The sequence below is a fragment of the Gambusia affinis genome, linkage group LG12, assembly GCF_019740435.1.
Source record: "Gambusia affinis linkage group LG12, SWU_Gaff_1.0, whole genome shotgun sequence".
Taxonomy (NCBI): Eukaryota; Metazoa; Chordata; class Actinopteri; order Cyprinodontiformes; family Poeciliidae; genus Gambusia; species Gambusia affinis.
The window spans coordinates 16606862-16633357 of record NC_057879.1 but is presented as its reverse complement, the minus strand read 5'-3'; the positions used below and the strand labels follow the sequence as shown (position 1 = coordinate 16633357).

The following is a 26496-nucleotide window of genomic DNA, read 5'->3' as shown; positions in this document are numbered from 1 at the left end:
TTCAAATAGCATAAAATAGGAAGCCCGGAGGCTCTATTCTCCCATCCATACTGACAAGCATGCTTCCCTTTGGCCATGTTTATGGGAATTCTTGGATGCATTTTTAATAAAATATAGCAACTCAGTTTCTCTTTAACAACTGCTTGTCTGTTTTCTTTGGTTCTAGAAATCTTTGCAAAACATTTACTTTGGATCAAGGTATTCAAATCCTTGAAATTACGTATAAAGGATTTGAATGTGATATTTGACAGTGATTTTAACTTTGAGAAATAACATTTCCCATTTGGGTTTTTATCAAAATGCAATTCTTTTAGTAATGTTAAGTCATGCTTTTATTACTTCCAAACTACAACAAATCTTTCAGTTTTGATAACCCAGGTCTTCTTAGCACTGGACCAGCTAGTTCAGATTGCTGCAACTTGTGTGTTAACACTGAGAACAAAGAATGAGTATGTCTCCCATTTCCTTGTCTGACTTTATTAGCTACCTATCAGTTTTAGGATCAGGTACATAATTTTTGTTACTAAACTACAAACCTTGTATCATGGTAAATCTCTAAGCGATCTATCAAATCTCTTTGATAGATCTACCACATGTATCTTAAGATCCTGACACATAAACACAAAAGGCAACAAGATTAAATTAAATACTGATGCTGATATATCAAGGGTCCCTAATAATTATTTCTATTATTATTTATTTTCAGAAATCTCAAAATAATTTTGTACTTGTTGACTTGTGAAACCCTATTTGTATTTAACTACTATTAAATACAAATAGTTAGAAGGCACCACTTAAGTGTGTTAGGAATGGAGATAGATGTAGATATGTTGGACAGAACAGTTTTCATACAGCAAGACAGTACTTAAATAAATTTAGTTTTACTACTTCCGTAGGGAAATTTGTTGAAGCTTTTGCATCATACCAGATGTATAGCAGACAAATATTTTGTTTAGTCATAGCAATAACAACAGTTTAAGATCATCTCAACTTACATCAGTCTATATGTTAAGGAATCAGTTTTACACATCCTTGAGCTTTTCCAGTCCTTCAACCTTAACCAGCGTTTCTTAACAAGCTGATGGAAAGAGAAAAATATGAGTTTGCATGCTACATGCATTTGCAGCAGATGATTGTCTACCAGAGTGCATGAGGTTATATTCTGTATAGAGAAGATGAGATATGTCATTCAGTGTCCTTTTGTGCTTGCCTACAGGATAGAATGATCATAAATCCTCTGGAGGGAGTGGTATTCTTTTATCTCCGTCTCTCAAGTATGTTGAGTGCAGTTATTTTTCTCTCAATATTAAAAAAAAGATTTCTTCCTACATAAAATAGCATAAGGGTTTTTGTATAAGGATAATTTGTTCACATGTCCATAAAGAGACATTGTGAGATTGTGAAGGACAAGTCTTCATATTCCGCATTCCAATAATATATTTGACCAATCCAATGGAGTCTCACTGCAAAAGATGCTCATGCCTAATTGAGATGACAGTGGTGAAGATGCTAATGCACAGAGAGAGTGTCGGTAGCATTGTGACAGCAGAAGAGAAAGAGAGGACATTTTGCACTCTAGGCCAAGATATTTTACAATATCTTCATTGGGTCAAGTTTTATCTATTTTGCCAACAATATATAGACAAATAATATAATTTATTTAATTTCCTCTCATGAAAAATGCTGAAAAATCTGCAGGTTTTAGATTTTAAATTAAAATACACGCTACTTTACTTCTTTTTTGTTGTTGTTAAAATAACATTGCATGCTATAGACATCTAAATGACAAAAACATTTAAGATTTTACTCCATAACAAATGTATTCATTTCCCCATTTTATAGTTACAAACTTCAAAGTACAATATGTCTTTGGGCTTTTATATGATAGACCAACACAAAATAACACTTATCCGTGAAGTGTGATAATAATGTTGCATGGTTTCCAAATTTTACAGAAATAATGCTGTGCATCTATATTCAGTCCCATTTACTTTTATATACAATTGCAGAGCTCCCAAGACAATGATCACTCGACATGTGGGAGTGGATGAGAGAAAGCTTGAGCAAAAAGAAGGTGTCGCCATGCTGGTTTAAAACCTTTTGGGATGCATACTGCATGCCAGACATGTAGGACAAAAAACTGACAGTAAATCTACCATAACAGACCAGACCCACCCTGGAACATGGTGGCAGTGGCATCATGCTGTGGTGATGGGTGTGTTTCAACAGGATGACAACCCTAAACACACACAGCCAGAGATACAATGGAGTGGTCTACATCCAAGCTTAAAACAATCCTTTAGAGTGGCCCAGTAAAAGTTTGCACCTAAATATAATGGAGCAATTGGAAAAACATCAAATTGAATTTTGTGTTTGTAACATCTTCAAATGTGTCAAAAGTTTAAAGACTTTTGTAAAGAGACTGTAAAACAAAATATTTGTTTCATCGATCTGTTGCAGTTACAGGATTTTTTGTTGTTGTTGTTTCCAAGTGGACTCTTATAAAACAACTGCATGATTGACATGACAGCAGCCCTAGTAAATGTTAAGACATGCTTTAAAATTGAATGTCTACAAGTGGTCAGCTGAAAGACATGTCTGCAGCTAGAAGCAGAGCACTTTCTCTTAACAGGCCTGTACAACCTGCAAGAGGGCAGCACTTCCCTTTGTCCTCTGAGAATCCAAAGATTAAACTATGAACCTTTTGTGTCATTTCAGCAGAGTCAGCGTTGCTCCTTTTATAATAACAGCATCAGGTATTTTCTATCCTATCAGTTTGCTAAGCACCGTGTTTCCAATAATGCTTTTCCTTTTGTCAAGAAAAGGAAGCAAGCACACAGGAAAGAACAGAGCAAAACTGTTCTGATGAAGTGGTGATTGCAACATGACATCTCCATCTTTGAGAGCTGAGGACAGCTGCGGGCCATGCAGGATGACAAATGGCCCTTGAAGCTTGCAGGTGAAGCAGCTGTCCTCATTGAACTCTACAAAATTCAGTTTTACTCTTCAAATACTGCAATGGGTTTTATTCAGTCTCCTGTACATTCATGTCATTTGACCCAGAACAGAAAGCTCTTGAGACTTTTTTTTCTTCTATGAGATGATAGGCATTATGTTTTTTAAGAAAAAAATATGGCGTCAAGAGATTGTGAGCAACAGCAAAAACACGGCACAAAGAACATTTTTCTATTTCTTTCCCTGACGGAAAATTATATTTCTTCTGCAACCCTTATCTTTGAAGATCAAAATCCCTTCTTAATCAGAGTATTTCTTTCCAAAATTAATCAATTATATAATAATTGTAAAAATGTGATCAGTGATTGGAGTTTTAACTCATAAGATTGCTTGTTAATAGTTTTTTCTCCAAGCTGCAAAGAAAAGATATCTACAATTGTATCTTTCCAACATTTATAGGGAGTTGATCAGCCTCACATTTTAATGCCAAGCATGCCATTTATGGGACAGCAGAAAACTGTATGTTTACTGGTAGCCAGCAGGTGCAAGATACATATAGATCTAACTTAAATCACAGCAGCCTACATGTGGTTACTAGGAGCAGGGTAGAGCTTAATATAGCCTTTCTGTCAAATGAAATGAATGTTTTTTTAAATAAAAACAGGGATAAAAAACAGGACCTAATTTTACACAAGGCACCAAACAAAAACAATTTATCATGTTGACGAAACTACATTTCAGGTAGATATTTTTTTCTCATGCATTGTTTTCTATAAATACAAAAAAATCCTCTATTTTAACTAGTGATAGTGGTAATGTTCAAAATATTACTAAGAGTATTTTTATCATTTCATATTGTATTAATGATTTACCAACACTTTTAATTTCTCCAAATGGAGAAATATTTCTAACAATCAAAGATGAATCGCAAGGATTAGAAAAAAATTATCATATTTTTATAAAAGGCCAGATGTTTTGATCCATAAGTGAAGCTGGTGTTTTAATCCTTTCATTTTCTCTTGTGTATAAAACTATTACCTCTATAAAGCAAAGTTTCCACAAATAAGTCTGAATGTATTATAGTTGCAAGAAATAAAACAGGGATGAGCAGGTTTGGTTGCAATAATATGTAATAATATATTATTAACTCAGAATTTTTATGTTTTAAAAATCCTTAAGCTACTTGTCAAGTTTCATTGACATAACTAAGACTTATAAATGTTTCTGTTGCACATTTATCATTGTGTTTTCCCGTTGACAACACAATGAAACCGTGGCCACTGACACTGCTACCTTTCTAAAACCCAGTGACAAGTTGTCAGCTTTACTCTTACATGTGTGAAATGATCTGGATCTGATGCTTCTATAGAGCAAAAGTTATTTTCTGAAAAGATTGCAAAGAGCCTTCTTCTGTCCTCCTGTCTGCTTGGTTTTAATAGAGACCATCAATCAAATTACCCAGAACAAATACAAGTCAATAATCCAGTTTTCTTTTTTTCCTTTTTAAAGGGGAATGGAAGCATTGTTCTTTTGATTTAGAAGATCTTTATATTTTGTAGAAGAAAATATCTTCACTGCAGCAAGTCTACAGGGCAAAGTTTGGCCAGTTTGGTTTGTTCTCTTTATGGCAATAAAGCAAACTTTTTATTACCATCCAACTGAGAGCTGCAGAAATCTTTTACTGTGTAAAAGTAATTAAATGAAATGAAGGAAAATCAGTCTAAAGTCTCTAACATGTTACGTCACATGTCGTTGCTTGTACAGCCTCTTATTGTCACTCACTTCTACCACAAAACAAAAAGTAAAAGTTTGTTTTGAAAAAGTGGCTCTGACTATCAAAAAACACATTTCAAGTTATATGATCACAACATCTTTGACATTAATTCTATAAACTGCTCCATAATTGTAATCATTTGCGATTCATTTTTTATGACTATGGTATTCAATAAAGTGTCCTTGCAAAATGAAGTGGAAAACTAAAACTGCACACCACACTGAACACACGGCAGCGTTGTGCTCTGAGGATATTCTTCTTGAGACAAAAAAACTGGTCAGTTAATGATGTCATGTATTATTTTCCCTTCATAATTTGGTTTCCCAAATAAGATCACTTACATTTGTAGACAAAATGGGAAAATTTCATAATGTGTGAATATTCTTTAGAAGAAAGTGTAAACAATGTCCCTTAGAAATATTTATCTAATGCTTTGTTCCAAACAAAAACATGTTCAGAATCAAAACAAGCTATATTGGAAAAGTTTGTGTGCACAAACAAGGGTTTGGACTCCAGTTTTACAGTGTTCGGACATTAAGTAATAATACCTAAACTGTAGACGAAATCAAATAAAAGACAAAAAGAACAATACTATTATTTACTTTTATTAACACAGTAATGAGGAAAAATGTGGCTCGGCCAAAGCAATCAGTTCAGCTTCATAGGGTTTTAGTAGAAACATCTGCGTATAAAATGTTGTGTGATGCTTCCTCTTCTTCTGACATATTAATAAGGCCATCCCTCTGACTTTCTCCAGCAGCAACCAGGCTCATGCCGGGAGGCTGTAGGCTGAAACATTTGCGTAAGAACATCTTGTATTCATCAGGGGCCGTTTTGTGAGCCGCCAAGAGGTGCAACTCCTTAACCCCCCCCCTCATCCTCGTTCAGATTATGTTCAAGATCGATTACTGAGAAATGTTCTGAGTGTCTCATCACGCTTTCAATTCTTTTCCCGCATTTGTCAAAAAAATAAGACTTTCATTACCTCGTAAGTCAATACCTGCAGCTCTGGGCACAGCGAGCGGTGCTCTCTATGCCAAATGCGCATGAATGATAGACAGAGAGGAAAATTAATGATGGACACATTTATAGACTGAGATCCTGACCTTGCTGACTATGATGTATGTCCATTAGCTCCAGGGAACTGCTAGATAACAGGTGGGTGCCAGTTTATATAATTTCACACACTATTAAAGGACAAAATATCAGAGTAGAAACAGCTAAGCACCAGATATACCTGGTGATAAACAATAGGGAAATTGTCTCGTTAGGTGTCCTCTAACCTGATTGTTAGCCATTTTTTTAAAATAAATGATGTATTAGCAGAGGAGAGAACAGATGAGATCCATGCAGATACAGTTTTTGTGCCACTCTGAACTTAATTAGCTATATCATTCTGCTTAAGCATGAAAAAGACTGAATATATTAAACGGGTAGTTACTTTTGGTATTTAAAGCAATGAGATCTACACTGCCTTACAGGAAAAGACTTTTGGATCTGGAAATGGCTCCATGCTGAGTGATGAGTACATGAAAGGATTTAAAAGCTCAGCTCTTTCCTGAAGGCTTGCTTGCTGAAATGATGCACATTTTAGGAACACATGTGCTTACTGAATGAATACAAAGTAAGAAAATATATATCCCCCTTTCTCTCTCTATTCCCTCTCTCTTCTGCTCGGGCTAATTATTTTCAAATTCAAACTGTGTTGGGTAAAACAAATTACTTTCTCGGAGAAGAACACTCATTACATCATAAACCTTGAAGAATAAAGATCTAATTGGAGTTCAAGGGAACATTTAGAAATTTCTCAGGTTGATTTTCTGGTTGTAAAATGCATCTTAATGCCACAATTACATACTATGTAAAAATGTGGAGTCATACCACTTCATCATCTTTAAGTATTTCCACAATTTTGCCTGGCATTTTGCCTTCGTCAAGCATGACAACAAGCTCAGGGAGTAAGACTATTTTTGAAACACTGTAAACTCTACCAATAATACCAAAGTTATCAATAGGACAGGGAAAAGGTGTAGTTTTTCCATAATAGCTGATGATTTTCATGGACTTCCAGTACTCATTCCAAATCAAGTTCATTTATAAAACAAATGATGAATACATTTATACACAGATATTTATAGACTGAGATGAGGCAGAGTGTAATGAGATGTAAAGGTGAAAAACTATCTGATTAAATGACAAAATGGGAAAATTCTTTTTTTTTGTGAAACACAGATTATGTACGGTACAGAAACAAATTTAACAATTACTTTGTTTAGAAAATATATTTTCTATCACAAAGGTCATTTTCTGTCTGAGTTTTTCTATTAGAATAATCTCACAAGCAGTTTGTGGAATTAGTCATGATTTAGTTTTTCAAAAACCCTTTTGTGTTGAAACACATATGGTAAAGCATTGAAAAATGGTGCATACACAAAGAAGTGTGTTTAGAGTGATAAAAGTAGGTAGCATATTGAGCGCCTGAAAGGAGGGCGGCTTTACAGTTCTTGCTTTAAATTTTTTGGAGTCTTTGAATTTTAGTGAATAAACGTAAAATACGTTAAATGCTATTGCTCAACAGCTAAAATGACTTTTATGATCTGACAAGCATGCCTCATACAGAATTAGTCAATGCACAATTCTTTTCACTTTCCGTTGTGCATTCAGCTCAGCTGTACGTCTGCTTTTAGTTTAAAAAAACCATCGCCATGCATTACCTCAGGTGGGGCATTATTTGTCAGACTGTAATGTACTTTGTTGTCTGTGGACAAATTAATGCACTATAGTCTCAGAGAAAGCTGTACACAGAGTTTTATATATCAAGAGAAAGAGCCTGAGAGGCTGGAGACAAAACATTAGTCTTGTGATTTTACACTTTTCTTTCAGCAGTGGTGTCCATAAAGCTAACAAACAACGGTTGGCTGTGAGTGCTTATGGGCCTAAATCACTACATCTCATTGTTCAAGGTCAGAAATAGCTCTTTCGTTGCACAAGCACTGACTGACATTTTTTAATGCTGTTATGTTTGTTGTTCTTATAACTGTATCGGAGAGGGCTTAAGGTCAATTTACCAATATATAATCCTTTTAGAATATTGCTATTTAATTCCTTCTTATTTAATTTCTTACCTCTAAGCAAGCCTGCTTATTTTTATGTACTCAAGCCATTTAGTTTTAGTTTAGTTCTCTTGGTAGGTAGGTGAATACATGATTTGAGGAGATAAATATTTATAGAAATAGTCAAACCTTCAGGATTTTTGCACAATGCCAATTAACAAATGTAATCTCAGGACACTTTTAATGTTACTTGGACTGAATTTATCTCATGCTTTTTGAGTTTTAATAACCACCCGCAGTGCATTTATACTGCAGTCTCCATCACCCCGCCATGCTCTCAGTGATCACCCAACCATATACCAATAAGCAGAACTGTAGGCAACTGAGAATAAGTTCCTCGCCTTAGGACAAATTACTGTGCTGGGGAAGGGTGGAATCAAAACCCAAAATCTTCCAATTGCAAAAGGCCTATTCTACAATGTACAAAACAAATAGATTTAGTTTCTATAATTAAAATTATAATCACTAGTGCAAATGTTAGGTGCAGTAAAATTTTTGACTTCTTTGCATTTAACGTCACAGTTTTACAGCTTCACTTTTTAAAAAATCTCTGTACAACAAGGCAATATCATCTTGTAAAGCAATAATTAAGAATCTAGAAAACAAGATCTTTATTTGAACTAGATTTGAACAAAGCAAGTAACTTACTGAAAAAGTGTTGCAAGTGCTTCAATGAGCTGAAATTTAAACTTAAAAAAAATCTCAAGACAAAAATGAATAAAATGATAAATTAAAAGAAAATCTAAATTACATGTGCAAATATTTTACATTCAAGCCATTTCCCTCATTTTGAATTTAAAATTAGTGAACGGATGTTCTTTTGCAAGACTGTAGGCAACGATAAACTTGATCATCTCTGCCTGGTTTGATGATCTGTTTGCTGCTGTCTGCCGCTGAAAGGCACTGTGAAGAGGGGACACTTGGGCAGTGCATTTACCAGGGCTTCTCTTTTGTTATAGATGCATTGTGCTTTTTCTGCACTTCAATTCAAAGTGTAGAACCGCGGGGGGTGTTTATGAGTGGTTCATTTACATACACTTTGAGATGTGAGCACAGACATTGGGCTGAGCACCAGAATGAGAAAAAGGAGAGTCAGAGTGGAGCATGTGTCAGCACAGCAACAGAGCTGAGCACAAGCATAAAGGAGGCGGAGCAAGAGTTTGTTAGAGTGTATTACGTGCCAGAAGTGGTGAGCGAGCAAAATATTTCTACATGATAGAAATATTGTTTGATCACATAGATATATGCGCTCACAGCAGTCTCAATGGATGTTCAGGTTGGGGCACAAATATAATGCCATAATTAGTGGAAGTGCAGTTCCACTACTTAAGGAACTGCACTTCCAGTTCCATAATTAGAGAAATAAATAGTTATTTACCTCTCTGAGTAAGTAACCATCTTACTCAGAGAGGTGTGGACCTAAAACACCAACAGATGTGATGCCCATTGCTTCACATAACCTGTAAGGTTTATGGCTTCATGTCGGCGCATTGGTAACGATGCTTGGAGCGTTCACCCCTCAGCTTTTCTATTCTCTGTCCTCATCCACTCTAATTATCAGACTACCCTAGCCTACTCACCTTTATATTTGACTACAAGACACAATGTACACACATAAATAAATAACTGAACCACGGCCAATTAGAGGAAGGGTCTTGCCCATCGCTATCGCTGATTGGTTTAGTACATAATAGGAGCCTAATGTGTGTCTATTGTTGAACCATGTGGAGACTTTCAATGTCAGAGACTTTTATTTTATTTTCTCAAATGACTGGACTAATGTGAGCTGAGATTTTTTTGTAATTCCATCAGAGTGAATTAAGTTGCATGTGTGATCAAATTGGTCTAACTCCAGAACCCTGGCATTGATCAAACCAAAGTAATGTTATGTTACTTGAATACATTATTAGCTTTCGTAATCCTTCCAGTAGACAAGAAGATTAGAAAAAAAATACTTAAAATTTTTGGTTGTCAAAACCAACACAAAATATACCCATGGCAAGGATGAACTGATGAACTGAGGTGGCTGCAAAACACTCCATGGCTCCATTTTGTTCCCAAAAAATTGGGTATGAAATGACCAAGACTACAGAGGTATAAAATGATGAAGTACCCATCTGAAAGACTTCTCCTGTTTGTGGTTGTAACTACTGGATACCAGTATCAAGGCATCCCAAGGTTTTAAAAGGTATGCTTCCAAACTGCTAAAACCTGATGCCATTCAAAAGGTTTAAAGTCCTTTTACTGAGACACCAGACAAAATCCAGGAGTTTCCAGAGTTTTCTCTGGTTGTGTTGAACTTAAAGTAGCACAGTGTCTTCTCTTCTTTTTGTGGCACACTGCTAGACAGCTGGCTGAAAGAAGACTATGAAAGCTTTCCAATCTTTAAGACAAATTCCACTATGCAAATATTATCAGCTACAAAAAGAAACACTTAGCCATAACCCTACTCTATAAACTCTACTTTATTTTCACTGTAAAATCTTGAACACAACAGCTAAGTTTCATAGATATTCTATATTTCCATTGTTGCTTTAAGTAAAGCAGTTAGATTCTGGTTTTGCTTGAGGTGTTTGGGTATTTACTGCAAAATCATGGTATTATTACTAAGGGTGTGAGAATTTAGTACTGGACCATGCTTAATTACTGTCACTGATGAGCTGCTCCAGCTCCACATAAACTTCTGTTGCAGACAGTTCCACAGCTGTTCAAGAAAGCTATCAGTGCCATTTTGTGCAATATCCCTGACAAAAAAAGTTAATCTGAAATTAGTTGAACACTGCTAGGGGCTATTTTAGGCTTCCATCTACTGATTAAATGGATTGCAAATATTAAATGGAAACACAGTAATGCAGATTACAGTGTGAGCCATCAAGGCTGAGCTGCTCCCATATCGAGGCTTCAGAGCAGCAGTGCTTAACGAACAAGCAGACTCTTACACATTAATCAAATATGACCTAAAATTGTCCAATGTGGGCTACTTCCAGGTTCCAAAGTGTACAGAAAACACTGTCCACCCACAACAGAAACCCTCCTCTGGGGGTGCAGATGTTATCCGACTGGGGTTTGTCATGTATATGTTAAGTGATCATTTATCATTATGGATAATCTAACCCCTTATTGGTTTTCTCAGGGCAGTCATCACCACGCATGTGTAGCTTTAAGTGAGTGGGTCTGTGTTGCAGTCCCGGATCCTCTAAATCAGATAGGCTGGTATATGAGGTGCATACAAATGAGAGTTGTGCTTTCCCCTTCATGAAGAGTTGGGTGTACATTCGCTTCATTAGCCATCAGTCTCTGTTAAGACAGAGTAATGGTTTTCTTGTGGCATGACAGTGATGCCATGGCACAGACCGTCAATATATTTTCTCCATGGAGCGTTCTTCCTGGGAGAAATATCCACAATTTTGTTTTATTTGCTCATATATCACTCTGCGATAAAGCCGCATTGCTCCTCCTCCTCCACGAGCTTAACATCTGGAGCAGCTTGTATGGATGACTGACCAAACATTTGCTATAAAAACCCCTCCAAAACATCAGGTAGGATACTTCTTCTTCCCTGCTGCTAAGCTCCAAGGCTCTGCTGTAATGAAGATGTCCAGGATTGCTGTTGCAGACAGTTTAGGTTGAACAATCGCTTGGGGAAATCCAGCAAAATGTATTGTACACATGCACAAACACTGGTTTTGTTTTTTGCTTACTCTTCATGTTAATTTCTTGTTTCCTATATGCAAATATGAAGAGTGATTTAAATGGTTTGAATTTTCAAATTCAAATCAGCCTCATGGCTTATCAGTAAAGTTTATTCATCTGAAAATAAATTATTTCCAAGAAGGTACAATCTGCACTGATAAAGGAAAAATAGCAGTTTTTATAAGTATTTCCTTTTAAAAAAACAGAGAAAAACTAATAGTTTACAGAGGATTGTACAGTAGATGTGATTAAAGGCCCCACCCACTGTCTAAGAACAAACACTAATTTGTCACTGAGTTTTATTTCAAAATGCCCCACCCCATTTTTTCCGCTTTTGTCTAAAATTAAAAAAAAAATAAAGAAAATCTATTAATATTCACTTGCTCCTCTACAAGGCAAATATATATATTTTTAAATATAGTTCATATTGTGGAATAGTTCATCTAAAAACTGAACATAGAAATATACAAAGTAAGTGGTCTATACAGCTTAAAATTATTTTGAAACTGTTTTGATTCTCAGATGTCATAAGAAAGGCTACATTTAGAACATAGAAGTTTGCTTACACTTTATAGCTAATCTGTTTTTCTCACTGCCTGATATTAAAGCACACTAAATGTCTGAAAGTTCAAATCTTACAAAATATCAAAGTCTACCTGCAATCCCATCAGAGTTTACACAGAACAAAAGGAGCAAGTGCCTTTTAAGTCCAACACTTGTTGTAACATTAGATAGCCAGCTGTGTAACCACTGATGTGCAACCTCCCTAATGCCCAACTACTTTTTAAAAATACTGTACATCTGGACACAAAGGACAAGCACTGATTCTGTCAGGCACTGAGGTCCATTGAAACAGAGAGCCATTACATTCAAATTTAAATAAATACTTGTATTACTAAATAATTACTAAATATTCCATCAAATAATTACAATTATTATCCCCATAAATGTCCCCATAAAATAAAAACAGAATAAACAAAGAAACACATAATGGGAACCTTATTTTATCATTCAGAGTTTTTATTTATTTATTTATCACAAAATATACTTATATCAGAATGTACATACATATTTATTTCATTTTCTATTTCGGGGTTATTTTGTGACATTTTTTATCTTGCAAAGCATTTCGGGGATGTTTACTTTTTAACGCAGTTAACTCATTATTTCAGGCTCTTTTTATTTTATGTTATTTTCAAATAAGAGGGTGTAGTTTTTTTTCTGTGGGATGGGGCTCCTCTGGTCAGAGTGAAGTGAACTGAGACACTGAACTTCAATTCAATTCGATTCAGTTTATTCATATACCGTTAATTAACAACAAACTTCTGCACATGTAGTTCGTTCTCTCTCTCAGCTAGCTTGATTCACAGAGAAAAATAGAATCAGAGTTAAATAAATAATTCGCTGAAGCATATAAAGCAGCTTTACAAAATAAAACTCTCACAAAATAAAACAGAATTATAAAATGAATAATTTTTAATTTAAATACATTAAATCTTTAATTGGCGAAAGAAGGAAATAAGTTAAATTGAGAATGACATAATAAGCTCCCCATCATTTTTTGTTTTTCTCATCTATTTAGGTTTCATCTCATGGATACATTTACTTATTTAATGGAAGAATTATTATTATAATATATTTTATAAAGGTTTTCTCCACCTCAAGGGGCCAACAATGGTCTGATAGGAAAGTGGGTTATGAGAGAGGAGGAAGACAGGCGACAAAGGTCATCAGGCCGGGACTTAAACCTGCCATGCCCGATGGAAAACTTATTTAGTATTTATTATTAACATTATTTGCTTATTTCATTTTGAATGAAATGACTCTCAATGCATTTCTCATAGCACTGTAGCCGGTTTCTTTTTTGATCCTGGGTTAGACATCTTTAGGTTTTTTGTTTCGGACTTACAGGCAAAAAAGATGTGCTTGAAAAAGTGATAAAAGAAAAAAGAAAAGAACATAAAGAAGATGGGTAAAATCAGCTTTACTCAAACACAATCAACATAGCCTAGCACAGAATGTGAAGCAAACAATAATCTCAACCACAGATTGATCTCCCCCAACAGGGAGATTAATCCCAGTCCACTCTGTCTGATCCAGCTTCTTAGAATATAGGAAAGCTTTCTGAGTGTTCAATACTGATGACACTGGCACATGGGGACCCATTCATTCTGTGCAAACCAAACCTAGTGTAGCTGCATCATATTATCCAGCTAATGAGCTATAGGGAGTCAGAGAATAGATTGAGTTTTTCTTCCCTAAGAGATTCAGAGATTTAAAACATTTACCCACATCATTTCATCTTAGTGAAAGCAAACTACCCACTGGCTGCTGTTTTGCAAATTCATATTTTGCAAAATATGTCCTGCATAAACTGCAGGACAGTTTATGTCCTGCAGTTTATATCTTGCAGGACATAAACTGTTTCCCATTCAGAACTTTGATTTAATCCGCATTCAGCCTTGAACCTTATGATGAAGAAATAGAATAGTTAACCTTTATGATCTCTTGTGTACAAATCACCAGACAGCTTTCACGTAGGGAGTATGGTACAACAACCTAATAGCAGCTTGAAATGTAAAATAATATAAAAATATTATTTTATTGTTTTGAGAAGAGTTGCTAAAATAAGACTTCATTATTAAAAATCAGCTGGCCTGCTAACGTGAGAAAGAAAGCAAACAAAATCCGGAGGCGAAAGGTCAAAACGAAAGTTATTTCATGCTACATTATTCAGTACAGTGCTGACTTTTAAGATCAAAATAATTCTGAGAACAGGACATGTGGCATTAAAAAGGTCACTTATGCTTTATTCAAAGGAAAAAAGAGTAACTCTGGAATACTTAGAGCAGCTCGATTACATATCAAGTGACTAGGTGTTGCTGGGGTGGTGCAACAGCACTTTGAATGTGTTAACATACAAAATTAATGTCAATGCACTCATTCCCTGCTTTAAGTGAGGCTTTCGGACTACTGATCCGGCTTATATATTAGAGAATGATTAGCTGATTAGCCAGGTTGTCTTATGACCTGATGTGCAGCTCAGGCAAGAGTGACAACCTTTTCACCTGTTTCCTTTATCTTTTTTCTTTTCCATCTTGAGACAGTGCAGCCCTGTCATTTGGTCAAAATGCTCTTTGAATTTGGATATAAGCAGAAAAAAGATAACGGGGGTTATGAAATAAAACTGTCAGTGACAAATTAGTATCTATACTTAGACAGTGGATGGGTCCTGGAAGCACATCAAACCCAAATGGCCCCGATCTCTGAACACATTTTTTCAGGGTAGGTCCAACCTAGACACACTGAGCAGTACTTGGTTTCAGGCTCTCCTTTACCAGTACCAAACAAATACATGCTAACTCTGAGAGCAGTCTGTTGTGCAGTGTCTTGCAAAAATATTTAGATCAATCGAGCCATTTAACTTTGCATTTTAAAACTACAAACTTCAGTGCATTTTATTGATATTTCATGTGATAGACCAACACGAACTAGACTATAATTGAGAAGTGGACGGAAAATGAAACATGTTATAAAAAGGTTTTACAGCAAGAAACAAAATCTGAAGAGTGTAGCAGCCACATTGCTTTTGATTTGGCTCCGTTACTCTGATATCCCTAAATAAAAGCCAGTGCAACTAATTATCTGAAGAAGCCAATGCAGTTCCCCTTTGTGAAGGATTTAAAGCTTTGGTGAACAAACACTGTCATGGTTTAGGTCTTGAAGACAGCGCTGACGGGACGCTTTTCTTTAGCTGCCAGGGAAACTGCATGCTCAAGTTTGATGGGAAGATGGATGGAGCTAAATACAGGACAGTCCTGGAATAAAAACTCCAAATTGCAGCAAAAGAGACTAAGTTGACCTCTTTGCAGGACAACAATGTTAAAATACAATCAGAATCTGATCGTATTTTACGAATACGATCATAGCATAGTTAAGATCAAAACATATCTGTGTTTGCATGGTCAAGAAACAGTCCAAACTTGATTCCAATTGAAAATTAGTGGCAGGATTTGAAAACTGCTGTTCACAGATTATCTTCCTCCATTCTGTCTAAATCTGAGCTAATTTGCAAAGACAAATATGGAAAGATTTCTATCTCTAGATGTGCAAACCTGGTGGGAAGCATTAACCAAAAGACTTGCAGCACAAAGTGTAGGGTAGAATGCAAATGCAAGCCACACTTTTAAAATTTGTATTCCCAAAAAATATATATATCATGTTACCTCCACTTAAATGTAATGCTCTATCAGATAAAACCCTAATGAGACACTGAAGTCGAGGGCTGTAACATGATAATATGTGAGAAAGTTAAAGGGCTATGAATAATTTTGTGACACCATAAGGGAAGCAAAACAAATGGTCTGATTTAGAAGTTCTCTTTTTTCCTTTTTTTTTTTTGAACAGCTAACAATGCACAGTGGGCCAGCAGCAGTTGCTGTCTGAAACCCCTCCACAGATGGACATTGCCTTGATGCTTCTTCCAAGCAGGGAAGGATCGAGAAAAGGAGGAACAGCACTGACGAATGATTTGTGAACAGCTATAAAAATTGGCTTATTCTTCTTCACCCCACTCCCCCTCCCAACCGTGTCCACCCCCAAGTGGGGATGTTGTCTTGGATTGGCATCCAGCACAGAGAGAGCAGGCTACTTGAACACTGCTGAATAGCTGTGTGGATGGAAGAGGTCTGCTGCCACTGCACTGGCTTGAGGAACTGCGGTTGCTGCTTGTATATATACCTGCACTGATGCAATGAAAAGGTTTGTGCAAGCCCACGTATCTTCCACTTAATCAAATATATATTTTTTAATCCGTTTTATTGGGATGTTTCCATTCAGCGCACCACACAAATCCAACTATTAAACGTGGGTATGCTTTATTACCCTTTGGATCACAAAGGTGATGGGTAGGTACATAAATCTTTGGTGCGCAACATTACGGTGCATTTCACCTTTTAAAAAGTACAGTGCAAATAAATTCACGCTTCATTTCATGAATCTTTGGGAGAATTATAATGAACTACGTGCTGCTTACTGTGAATTATTATAAGGTTGTGTAAATGTTAAAAGCGACAGTGGGTTTGTGAGGCTTACCTGATTTTCTGGTAACAGGTGGCGATCTCTTATTAGATCCCTCGTTACCTCCTTTACTTGTTTTTAATCAATGCAATGATGGTTAACACATCTCCGCCAAATCACAATATATCCCTTGTGACTGCATCGCCCACACGGCATCCAGGTCCACTATATACTGCGTGCAGGAGGAGGAGAAGGGAAAAAAGAGAAAACAATAAAATAAAAAAAAACGCAGAAGCAGCCCGCACTCGCGCAGGAAAACACATATCAGTCCGTATAAAGGCTGTATCCCGGGTTGGCGGAGGTTTCAGGGAATCCGGCTCGTCGACATCCCTGGCAGAGGGTCCTGTTTCACAGCCCCGCTCCCGTCTCCGCCGCGCATCGTGCTGCCAACATGACTGAAGCTGGAAATCACATGCGGCGTGTTCAGCGCGCGCCTGCGTTTACCCAAAGGCACCTGCACAACTCTGAAAGCATCAATATTACATGACTCCACTTTTTTCTATGCTTTTTTTCCGCCGCCCTGGCACGCATTATTCCGCACAGCCTTATTTATACACTAACATGCTCTGCAGTGCTTTTCTGGGAGTGTTTGCCTTCTACCTGTAATTTAGGCTGAATCCCATGCCCCTTGTCTCTTAGCCCTCAAGCCTACATATGGAAGGGTTAGGGTGTCCAAATTGGAAATAAAGTGGTAGTAAATGTAAGACTGAATCAAGTAGTCTAAGTTTATCCTCGGCTGTATCCCATTTAACCTCTTTCCCATTATTTTTAACTCTGATTCTTTTGTTTCTAAGGGGGAGAGCGTCCTAATCCTTTCTGTATAGGAGAAAAAAACTAAAATATCAGTTTAATAGTGAAAAAAACTAGGAAAAAGTGGACACAGTAAATTTCTGAAACTGCTGTGCTATTTACATACAGGATTCAACATATTAAAAAAATATGTGCTGACTAAGTTATGTTTATATGCTAATACAGTAAAATACAGTAAAAATATCTTTGTTATTGAATATTAATCCAAAATTCAATATTCCAAATATATATACATAGAATCTAGAAATGAAATTTATAGTTCCTGTCCAACAACATGAAGTTGACTAAAAGGAACTTTTGTTTTAATCTAAAACAAAATACAGAGAGAAATGACCCATAAATGGAGAAATCTTCCCAGAACTGACAATCCAGCCAAATAACTCTGGACTGCACTGCAGGCCTCACTTGCCTAATAAGGTCTGTACTCATGATTAAAGAATAGAAAAGAGACTGGGGAAAATGATAGCTTTTTCCAAGGTTAAAAGCACTGATGACCAAAAAATAAACAAATTTCCATCTCATATCATTTGCTTAACCCTCGTGCGATCCTAACATGAGGATCGTGCGATAACAAAAGCCCCAAAATAAAGCAAATTAACTAAATTTTAAATCCAAAATCTATTTTGCATGATTAAACAATCTATTATCAATTCAACTCAATTTAATTCATTTTTATCATATATTTTTGTTACACAATACAAAAAGACGATCAACAGTATTACACTTTTTTTTTTACCTCAAACCAAGTGTTATAGCAGTTTTCTTTTACACACTAAAGTTTTATTATTGTAATTATATAAATGTGAAGTTATTAATTCTGAATTAATTATACTGAAAGGGAACAAAAAGTCAACAATTTGGAACTTTTTTTGTCAAAATGTTCATTCCTTCATATTTTTAGGAAGTGAATTATAAAAATACCTCTCATAATACAATAAAACAAAATGTAGCTTGATTTTGTGACTAATTTAACATCAGCTCTTAGTTGTGTCTCATACTTATATGAGATTTTCAACACAAAATGAAGAACATCTTCTGCTCAACATAAGGTATTGAATATAAGATGAAGAAAATCTTGACAGGATGATGTTCATCTCATGCAGATGTTCTTATGCTGAACGTCCTCAACACAAGACGAAGGACATCTTCTGTTCAACATAAGGTATTGAACTTATCAATATAAGCCGAAGGTCATCCTATCCTTCCCACCCCACATTGAATATAAAATGAAGAACATCCCCATGAGGTGGAGATGTTCTTCATCTTACAAAGAGGCTTTCATGATGAACATTTTCAACATAAGACGAAGATCATCCTATCCTTCCTACCCGACGTTGAACATAAGATGAAGAAAATCCCACATTGAACACAAAATGTTCAACACAAGATGTTCAAGAAAATCTGTATAGCATGAAGACCCTCCTACGTTGAACATCTTCAGCACAAGAATTTGTTCAACATAAGATGTTCAACTTCTTATGCTGAACGTTCCATGAAGCACAGTATGTACAAACATACAATGTAGCACCTGTTGGGCAGTGAAACGTCTACATGGCATCAGCAAGGAACCAACTAACAGTAGATTCAGCGTACCTCCATATCCTCTATAGCTAATTTGGTTTTATTATGTCTGAGATTGTTTTTTGTTGCGTTTGGGAACTTGTGTGATGTGAGAAGTTAGCAGCAGATTGAGTGTGCAGGTACAGGTCAAATGCAAGTTAAATTTGTACATCAGTCCAGTTTCTTTAATATATGTGTGTATATGTCTGTGTGTATATGTGGGGGTGGGGGTTCGGGGCGGTGCAGGTGTGTGTGTGGGGTGGTATGTGTGTATATGTATTAGAGAGAGTTTGAACTCTTTTTCTGGTGTTTAAATGCTTTTTTAATTCGCGGGTAAGAAATGACCCATATATCAAAATCAAATCAAATTTTATTTGTATAGCACATTTCAGCAGCAAGGCATTTCAAAGTGCTTTACATCAAATCAAACACAAAAACACAATCCAACATAGAATCAACAATAAAAACACAACATCAAGTCAGATTCCGTCAATAAATTTGCAATTGATTACGTTTCAAATACAAAGACTATCCTTGTACCCTAGTGGTGTGCAGTCCACATGGAAATATAAACAAAAACAAATTATCACTTTTGCTGATGACTGGGTCGATTTAGAAAAAGTCATAAAATTTCAAGTCAGAAAAAAATAGTTTAGGGTATTTTTTCTACAGCTAAACATGGTAATGGGTCACTTTTGATCCGGAAGCCAAACAAGGGCTAAAAGAATATTGATAATCATAAAGATTTTTGGAAAACATTATTTGTATTTTATGTGATTCTTACATAAACACCAACATTTAACACCTGCTGTAGGATTGATCAGTGTTTAAATGACACACAGCCGACAGAGAGGGGTAGGGCTGCAGGAACCCTAGGAAATGGGATTCAGATTTAGTGTGAACCAATTTAAGATTTAGACATTCAAATTAAGGGCAGTGGACGAGAGTGAGGAAGACAGGTTGGGATTTTCTCTCTCTAGCTGCATAAATGAAGGACTGACAGGATCAAATTAGCTTGAGGGCAAGGGCATGGATATAAAAATATAAGTAGGTTCATAAATTTACTTTGCCAGTCACATTTTGCTTCTCTTTTACCGAGAAGCAGATCTAGCCATTAGCATTCATCCTTTAATTTGAGGTGAAATAAAATTATTTGACATCAAGGTCAAGCCTAACAAAGTTGAGTAAGGACAGACCGTAAGGTGATATAAATAGGAAAGTTTGTTTGGGTTATCTTTAGGGTATGATGTCATCCTGCTTATAGACAATCCAAAGCAAATCAATTCACTTTGATGTCATCAATACATGACTCTCAAGGTTCAAGTGGTAGCATGTAAGAGGCGAAACTCTCCTGTATGGTATAAAGAAAAAGCATGGGTGGATTTCAGAGTGTTGCAGAGTCTGACACTCCTGACTCATTTTGTGCCATCATTGTCACTGAACACATACACGCACGCACATTCACATACAATGTGCATCTATCCAGTCTCCCAATATAGCATCTGAGCTCGCCGTGAGGCCCTGTGAGCAGCTGAGCACAGTGACCAGGTGCTTTTCATTTCCCACACTGTCATCTCGTAATGTCTTGTTGTTTCAACATGTCAGATCATCGGATGTTTAAAAGTTGCTCATCAACCTGAGCCAGCCATCATAGTACAGCTAATTATAAATGGAGGCGTATGTCTCAGGCAACAATCTCTTAATTAAGGCATGTTAATTAAGTTTTAACACTGTTGCAGTAGATTGATTTGTATTGTATTGTCCCTAACAGCTGTTCTTGAGGTCATCTACGTCAGGGGCAATGATGATGTGATTAGGGATAATAACTGTATGCCCTCTGTGACGCTTACCTCACCAAACAGGTTTCCCACTATTAATAGCTGCTGTTTCAAACAGGCTATTTTTAATATATTAATAGAGTAAGCATATCTCTGAGTCATGCTATCATGTTTCAACATCCCCAATATATCTGGACCTAAAATAAAGAGTCTACTTATGGACTTTATTTAAACACAACTTGATGCAACAAAATACAGCAATATGTAAAGACTGAATGACAATAGAAAGGGTGGACAAACTATTCAGGACTGATGTAAGTTGGGCATTTCACAAATCTTGCTATCATGGAAGGTTGTCATAAAGAACATTATGGTCAAAAGAAAGCCACACAAAGACCTGCCAGCAGGTTGATACAATTCATGCAGGGTACACAGGAAAAATGACAGAGCAAATCTTCCACTTGTACTATGTTCCAAAGAATACGGTCACTGCTGCAAAAGAATAGCATGTTTCTGTGTCAGAATGACCCAGTCAAAGTCCAGAACTAAATCTGCTTTGGAACCTGTAGCAAAATTTTAAACTTGCTTTTCACATATGCTCTCCATTCAGTGTAAACCTTGTTTTCTTAGCTATTTCACATAGAAAAATGTACAAGATTTTTGTATAGATGTGCAACACTTGAAAGAGATAGTCTTCAAATTACATAAAGCTGCAGTTGCAGGTAAATGTGGTTCTACGAAGTATTGATTCAGCACAAATCTGCCACACTTCCAATTTTTTTCTTCTACTTCACAGTCGTGCATCATATAAAAAAAAATCCTATTTAAATGTATGTAAGTTTGAACTCATAATATGATAAAATTCAAAAAGTTCAAGAGGTTGGAATACTTTTCCAGGCACTACAAAATATATATCAATGTTGTCAGAAGCACTTTGTATATAGTTACATATATTTAGAAAGATTCAAGAAAAACAAAAGTAGGCGTAGAAGTCATGTGGGAAGACTCCTTTGAAACTCAACGCAGAGAAACTGGATTACAATTCATAAAAGAAGAGAGGAAAAATTAATCACAAGAGATAAAACAGAATCATTTTTCATCCTGGTGATTCCGCTCTTTAAACCAGTTTGATGTTGGTGGTTGGTTTAAATGTGTCCAGAGATTAAAAATAATAGACGACAGAAAATACAAAAGATTAAACACAACAAACATCAGTCTAAATTGAAATTACTGGAACGTGAAGGAAGATGCACCCTTTTATGTGTGCTAGACCAGATAAACAGAAGATCGCAATTAAATTCGGTCCATTTTTTTACACTATGACCTCCTGCAACCCAAAGATTCAGAGAGCTTTTAAATAATTTTCATGCTCCTGAACCGCAGCTTCTGCTTTTCAGGATTATTTGATATGATGTGAGTTCTGGCTGCGGCTTGCTTTAACTCCCACTGACAGTAAAAGAGCATCCGCAGGACTGAGGGGATCAGAGGTGAAGCATAAAAACTGCAAGATGGCATCTTTCACCTGTCCATGCATGCTCTGCTTCTCTTGGTTGCAGTTTAGGCGGTATTGATTTCGAAGCATTTTACTTAAGTGTGCACAACATTTTCTGCTTGTTTGCCTGCAAATGCCATTGTTCCTTGCCATATCGCACACCATGCAAAGAATTGAATCTGCCACAGTAGCTGGGAGTTATTATACACTCATAACCTTCCATTCCCTTTTCTTATCCAAGCAGGAGTGGAGGGAAATCATTCTTGATCTGCAATTATGCTTTCTAGATAAGATAAGCAAATCACAATTAACTTAACAGTTGGCCCAGACATAAGGAGGTTTTTTTATATATAAATATCTGCTGACCCAACCCATCAAAGTCGTCCAAGTTGTGGCTAGTTTTCAACTTCATTGCAGCCTAAGACTCTGACCTGTTTGTGAAACACCCCGAAGTCCCCTTACTCTGAAGAACTGACTCCAACACAAGGGGGCGTACACTGCTAAGTTTGCCTATCTTTGTCCAGTTCAGCAGCAGTGGGGCTAAACTTGATTATCATGCTGACCTTGAGAGAAATTTAAATTTACATTTTAAGGAGGAAAGCCTTATTGCATGTAACTTTTTTTCTGCTTAGATCAAACTGACCCATTGAGGAATGTTTTGTCTGTTGATGGTTCTCATGAACCCAATGGTCATTTTACTGTTTGGAATAAATAAAAGTAAAAAATAATGCAACATTACTCTTATGTAATTGTCATTAAGTGTGTAAATGTCTGTATAGGGAGTTTCAAGTCTAAGACCAGATGAGGTTCACTTGACAAGATTTGGGTTGAAAAGCAAAACTGAAAACTTAAATTCATCTCAGAATTTAATTGTCATCATTTTTCTTGTGTGTGTTGGGGTTTCTGGGTATCTGATTTGAAACTTATGTCAGATGGAAAAAAACAACAACTTTGATTGTAGGACTAAAGTTGGACTATTTCAAAACAAACTGATCATCTGGAGGTTGTTGTTGGTAAGACTGTCAAAAATTAACTGATTTCATATGTTAGAATTTTTAATTAATTTATTTTTTTTTGCCACCACAAAAGTTAGAACCAATGATTTTAAAAATATGTTTCTCCTAATTTGTGGGCTAAATATACAGGTGTGGGGGCCAGTACACTACAATAGTCAGACACCATGAGTGAAAAAAACAATCAATTAAATAAATGTAAGCACTCAAGAAATGTCTGAGTGTGTTTTTTATTTCCTTTCTTAAATGCATTCTTAAATAGATCTTTGACATCTGAGGTGGTCTGCCAATGAAAATGTATTGAGTTGGTCAGTTTCCAAAAGCAGTACATTTCAATGACTTAATTGCTAATGATTAACCAAATAATTAAATTATATTGAATTGAAACTGATTGGAATTTTTTTTCCTTTCTCTTGAAGTGAAAGTACTCTGTATATAAGACTGTTCTCACCCACTGGCTGCTGCAAACAATGTCCAGCCCTCATTCCCTACCTGTTTATACATTGTTTTTTGTGTATAAATGAGGGAATGATTGTCTGAGGGCGGATTACCATAGGATTTGTCAATGAACGACATCATCCACCCTTGGTGATGGTAAGGACTTCTCCCCCCTCTCCTCCATTCCTGCTTGGCACCCCTGCTTTATCTTTTCATTCTCCACTGAAATGTAGGACTTAAGGGGATAGAATAATAAAATCACACATGACAAAGCAGAAAACTTTCGTGAGCACCTTACTGTTTCTTGGCAGCAATTTTTTTTCAAAGTGATGAAACAAGTTCTGCAGAAAGCACCTGTCTTAGCTGGAATAAACCTTAGTAAGCCTGCCCCAGTCTAGATTCATGTACTCCTATAGGCTAAAATCAGGCGAGATTTAATTGGTTTGAGCTCCCAGTATATGTAAATAGTAGTAGATGGCTCCTCCTATGCACCTGATGGGGCAGTATTTACAGCTCTTTACAGCAACTACCCGCGGCACTGTTTCCAAGAACGCAGCGGCGCACCATGACACTCCGCTGGACTTAAGCAATAAGGATTTCCGTCTTTACGCAACAAACTTAAAGGCTCGCAGACTGTTTGCGGGTGCGAGAAAAAGGAGAGAAAAGTTTGACAAAAGTTGTCCTCTTGTTTTCCAAGATGCCACGCTCTTTTCTGGTGAAGAAGCACATAAACTCCGCAAAGAAGCCAAATTACAGTGAGCTCGAAAGCCCAACAGGTAAAGTTTGTTTATAGAGTGACTTTACGAAGTTGTAAAAGTTTTGTATACATATTGTGTACATATATTGTGCAGAAGTTCATTTTTAACTTAATTCCACTAGCCATGCCAGCTCTGAAATCTGCGCTCCTCACTCAGGCAGATAACAGTGTTCACCCCACGCTCTTTATTCCAGTGTTCATCACGCCGCACTTCTACAAGGGCCTCCCCCTGTCCGTCATTCCGCAGCCAGAGATCCTGAGCCCGGCCGCCTACAGCCCCATCACCGTGTGGACCACCAGCAGCCTTCCGCTGTCCCCGCTGCCCAGCGACCTGTCCCCCATCTCCGGATACCCCTCGTCACTGTCCGACACCTCCTCCAAGGACCACAGCGGCTCGGAGAGCCCAAGGAGCGATGAAGACGAACAAATGCTGCCCAAGCTGACGGACCCGAGCGGGGTGGAAGTGGAGAAGTTTCAGTGCGGTATGTGCAGCAAATCCTACTCCACCTACTCTGGACTGCTTAAGCACAAGCAGCTGCACTGCGACGCCCAGGCAAGGAAATCCTTCAGCTGTAAATACTGCGAGAAGGAGTACGTCAGTCTGGGAGCTCTTAAAATGCACATCAGGACTCACACCTTGCCTTGCGTTTGCAAGATATGCGGGAAAGCTTTCTCAAGACCGTGGCTGCTCCAGGGACACATCAGGACGCACACGGGTGAGTGGATGGAGAATCAAAAACTTGGGCCTTTTGGGTTAAGGAGGGAGCAAGTCTAGGTTAATGTAGTTTGATTTATGGAGCTTACACAAAGATGTTTGTGTTTTCAGTTCCTCGAGTTCTGTCTGACTGACCTCAAAGTTTGAAATTAATGCGTCCTCATAGATTCTTTTGTTTTCATTTCTGCCTCCACAGGCGAGAAGCCCTTCTCCTGCCCACACTGCAACCGGGCGTTTGCAGACAGGTCCAACCTCAGGGCTCACCTACAGACCCATTCGGATGTGAAAAAATACCAATGCAAGAACTGCTCCAAAACCTTCTCCAGGATGTCTCTTCTGCACAAGCATGAGGAATCTGGCTGTTGTACAGCCCATTGAACTGGGAATACATTTCTGTGCCTTTTGTTCTTTTTTCCCCTCCAAAGCTGCATAAAAGATGTCAGGGAGCTACACCAAATAACACATAACATGCAGACTTATTTTGTCCTGCAGGCGGTCCATTTCATTTCAAACTGAGAAGTAGCTCAGCGATCACATGTTGTTCTTTTTTCTTCAATCAGTGTTCCTGATTGCAATCAGTGTTGAGCTTTTATCGAATGGCATACTAACGTACCTGTGCTATTCAAGCACTTTCTGCTTGCTCAGAAAGTTTTTCAGGCCTTCACAATGTTATCTTCAGTGTTTGTACCAACCTTTTTCTACAAGCTTTAACCAAAATCTGTCTTTGATTGGCAGTATTTATTGTAGACTAAACTTAAATGTAGCGAGATTATCATTAACTTTTGCACACTCTGTAGAAACAGTTTGCCAGCACTCAAATATAGCAGAACAAGTGCCTCATTTTTACTCTGCAATGTTATGTATTTTTCCGCAAAAGGGTGCCTTTTTTATATATTTTTTTATATATTGAATGTAAGTGTGACTGAGATGATTGTACAGTAGCAGTGAAAGCTGTGATGCTGAATGATTTTGATATTTTCATATTTTTTATGACACTTTTAAAAATAAATGACGTTTTTGTATAATTCCTTTGGCATCCTCTGAGTTGCTTTTCATCTCTGAGGCTCTCCGTCAGCAGCTCTTTCAAGCAGGAAGGACTCAGCTGGATTTACTGATTGTCACACACTTCAAACGGAGAAGAAGCACGCACAGAAGAAAAGAGGAATAAAAACGTAAATGATACTTAATCTACCAGTAGCTTGCGCCATCTCTTGTTATGGAGTTGTTAAAAAATGAGGAGTGGGGTGACTCAGCTCTGTGTCAGGCCTGAACCTGTTCCTTGTGAACCTGTCCAGACATCAAACAACCTTGAAATTTAA

At 37.0% G+C, this 26496-nt stretch overlaps 2 protein-coding genes across 2 annotated transcripts in view; one reads left to right on the top strand and one right to left on the bottom strand.

Annotated features, from left to right (window-relative positions):
- The window catches only part of sntg1 (syntrophin, gamma 1), a 61754-nt gene extending 44709 nt beyond the window's left edge, over positions 1-17045 (bottom strand). The window contains exon 1 of the mRNA XM_044133934.1: positions 16630-17045. The gene's annotated coding sequence lies outside the window, so the exon portion shown is untranslated. The remainder of the gene's footprint in view (positions 1-16629) is intronic.
- A 7180-nt stretch (positions 17046-24225) lies between these two features.
- On the top strand, positions 24226-26202 carry snai2 (snail family zinc finger 2). The gene is made up of 3 exons (XM_044134423.1): positions 24226-24481; positions 24657-25178; positions 25374-26202. The coding sequence occupies exons 1-3, from the start codon at positions 24403-24405 to the stop codon at positions 25553-25555; spliced, it is 783 nt and encodes a 260-aa protein (XP_043990358.1). The 5' UTR covers positions 24226-24402; the 3' UTR covers positions 25556-26202.
- The last annotated feature ends 294 nt before the right edge of the window (positions 26203-26496 follow it).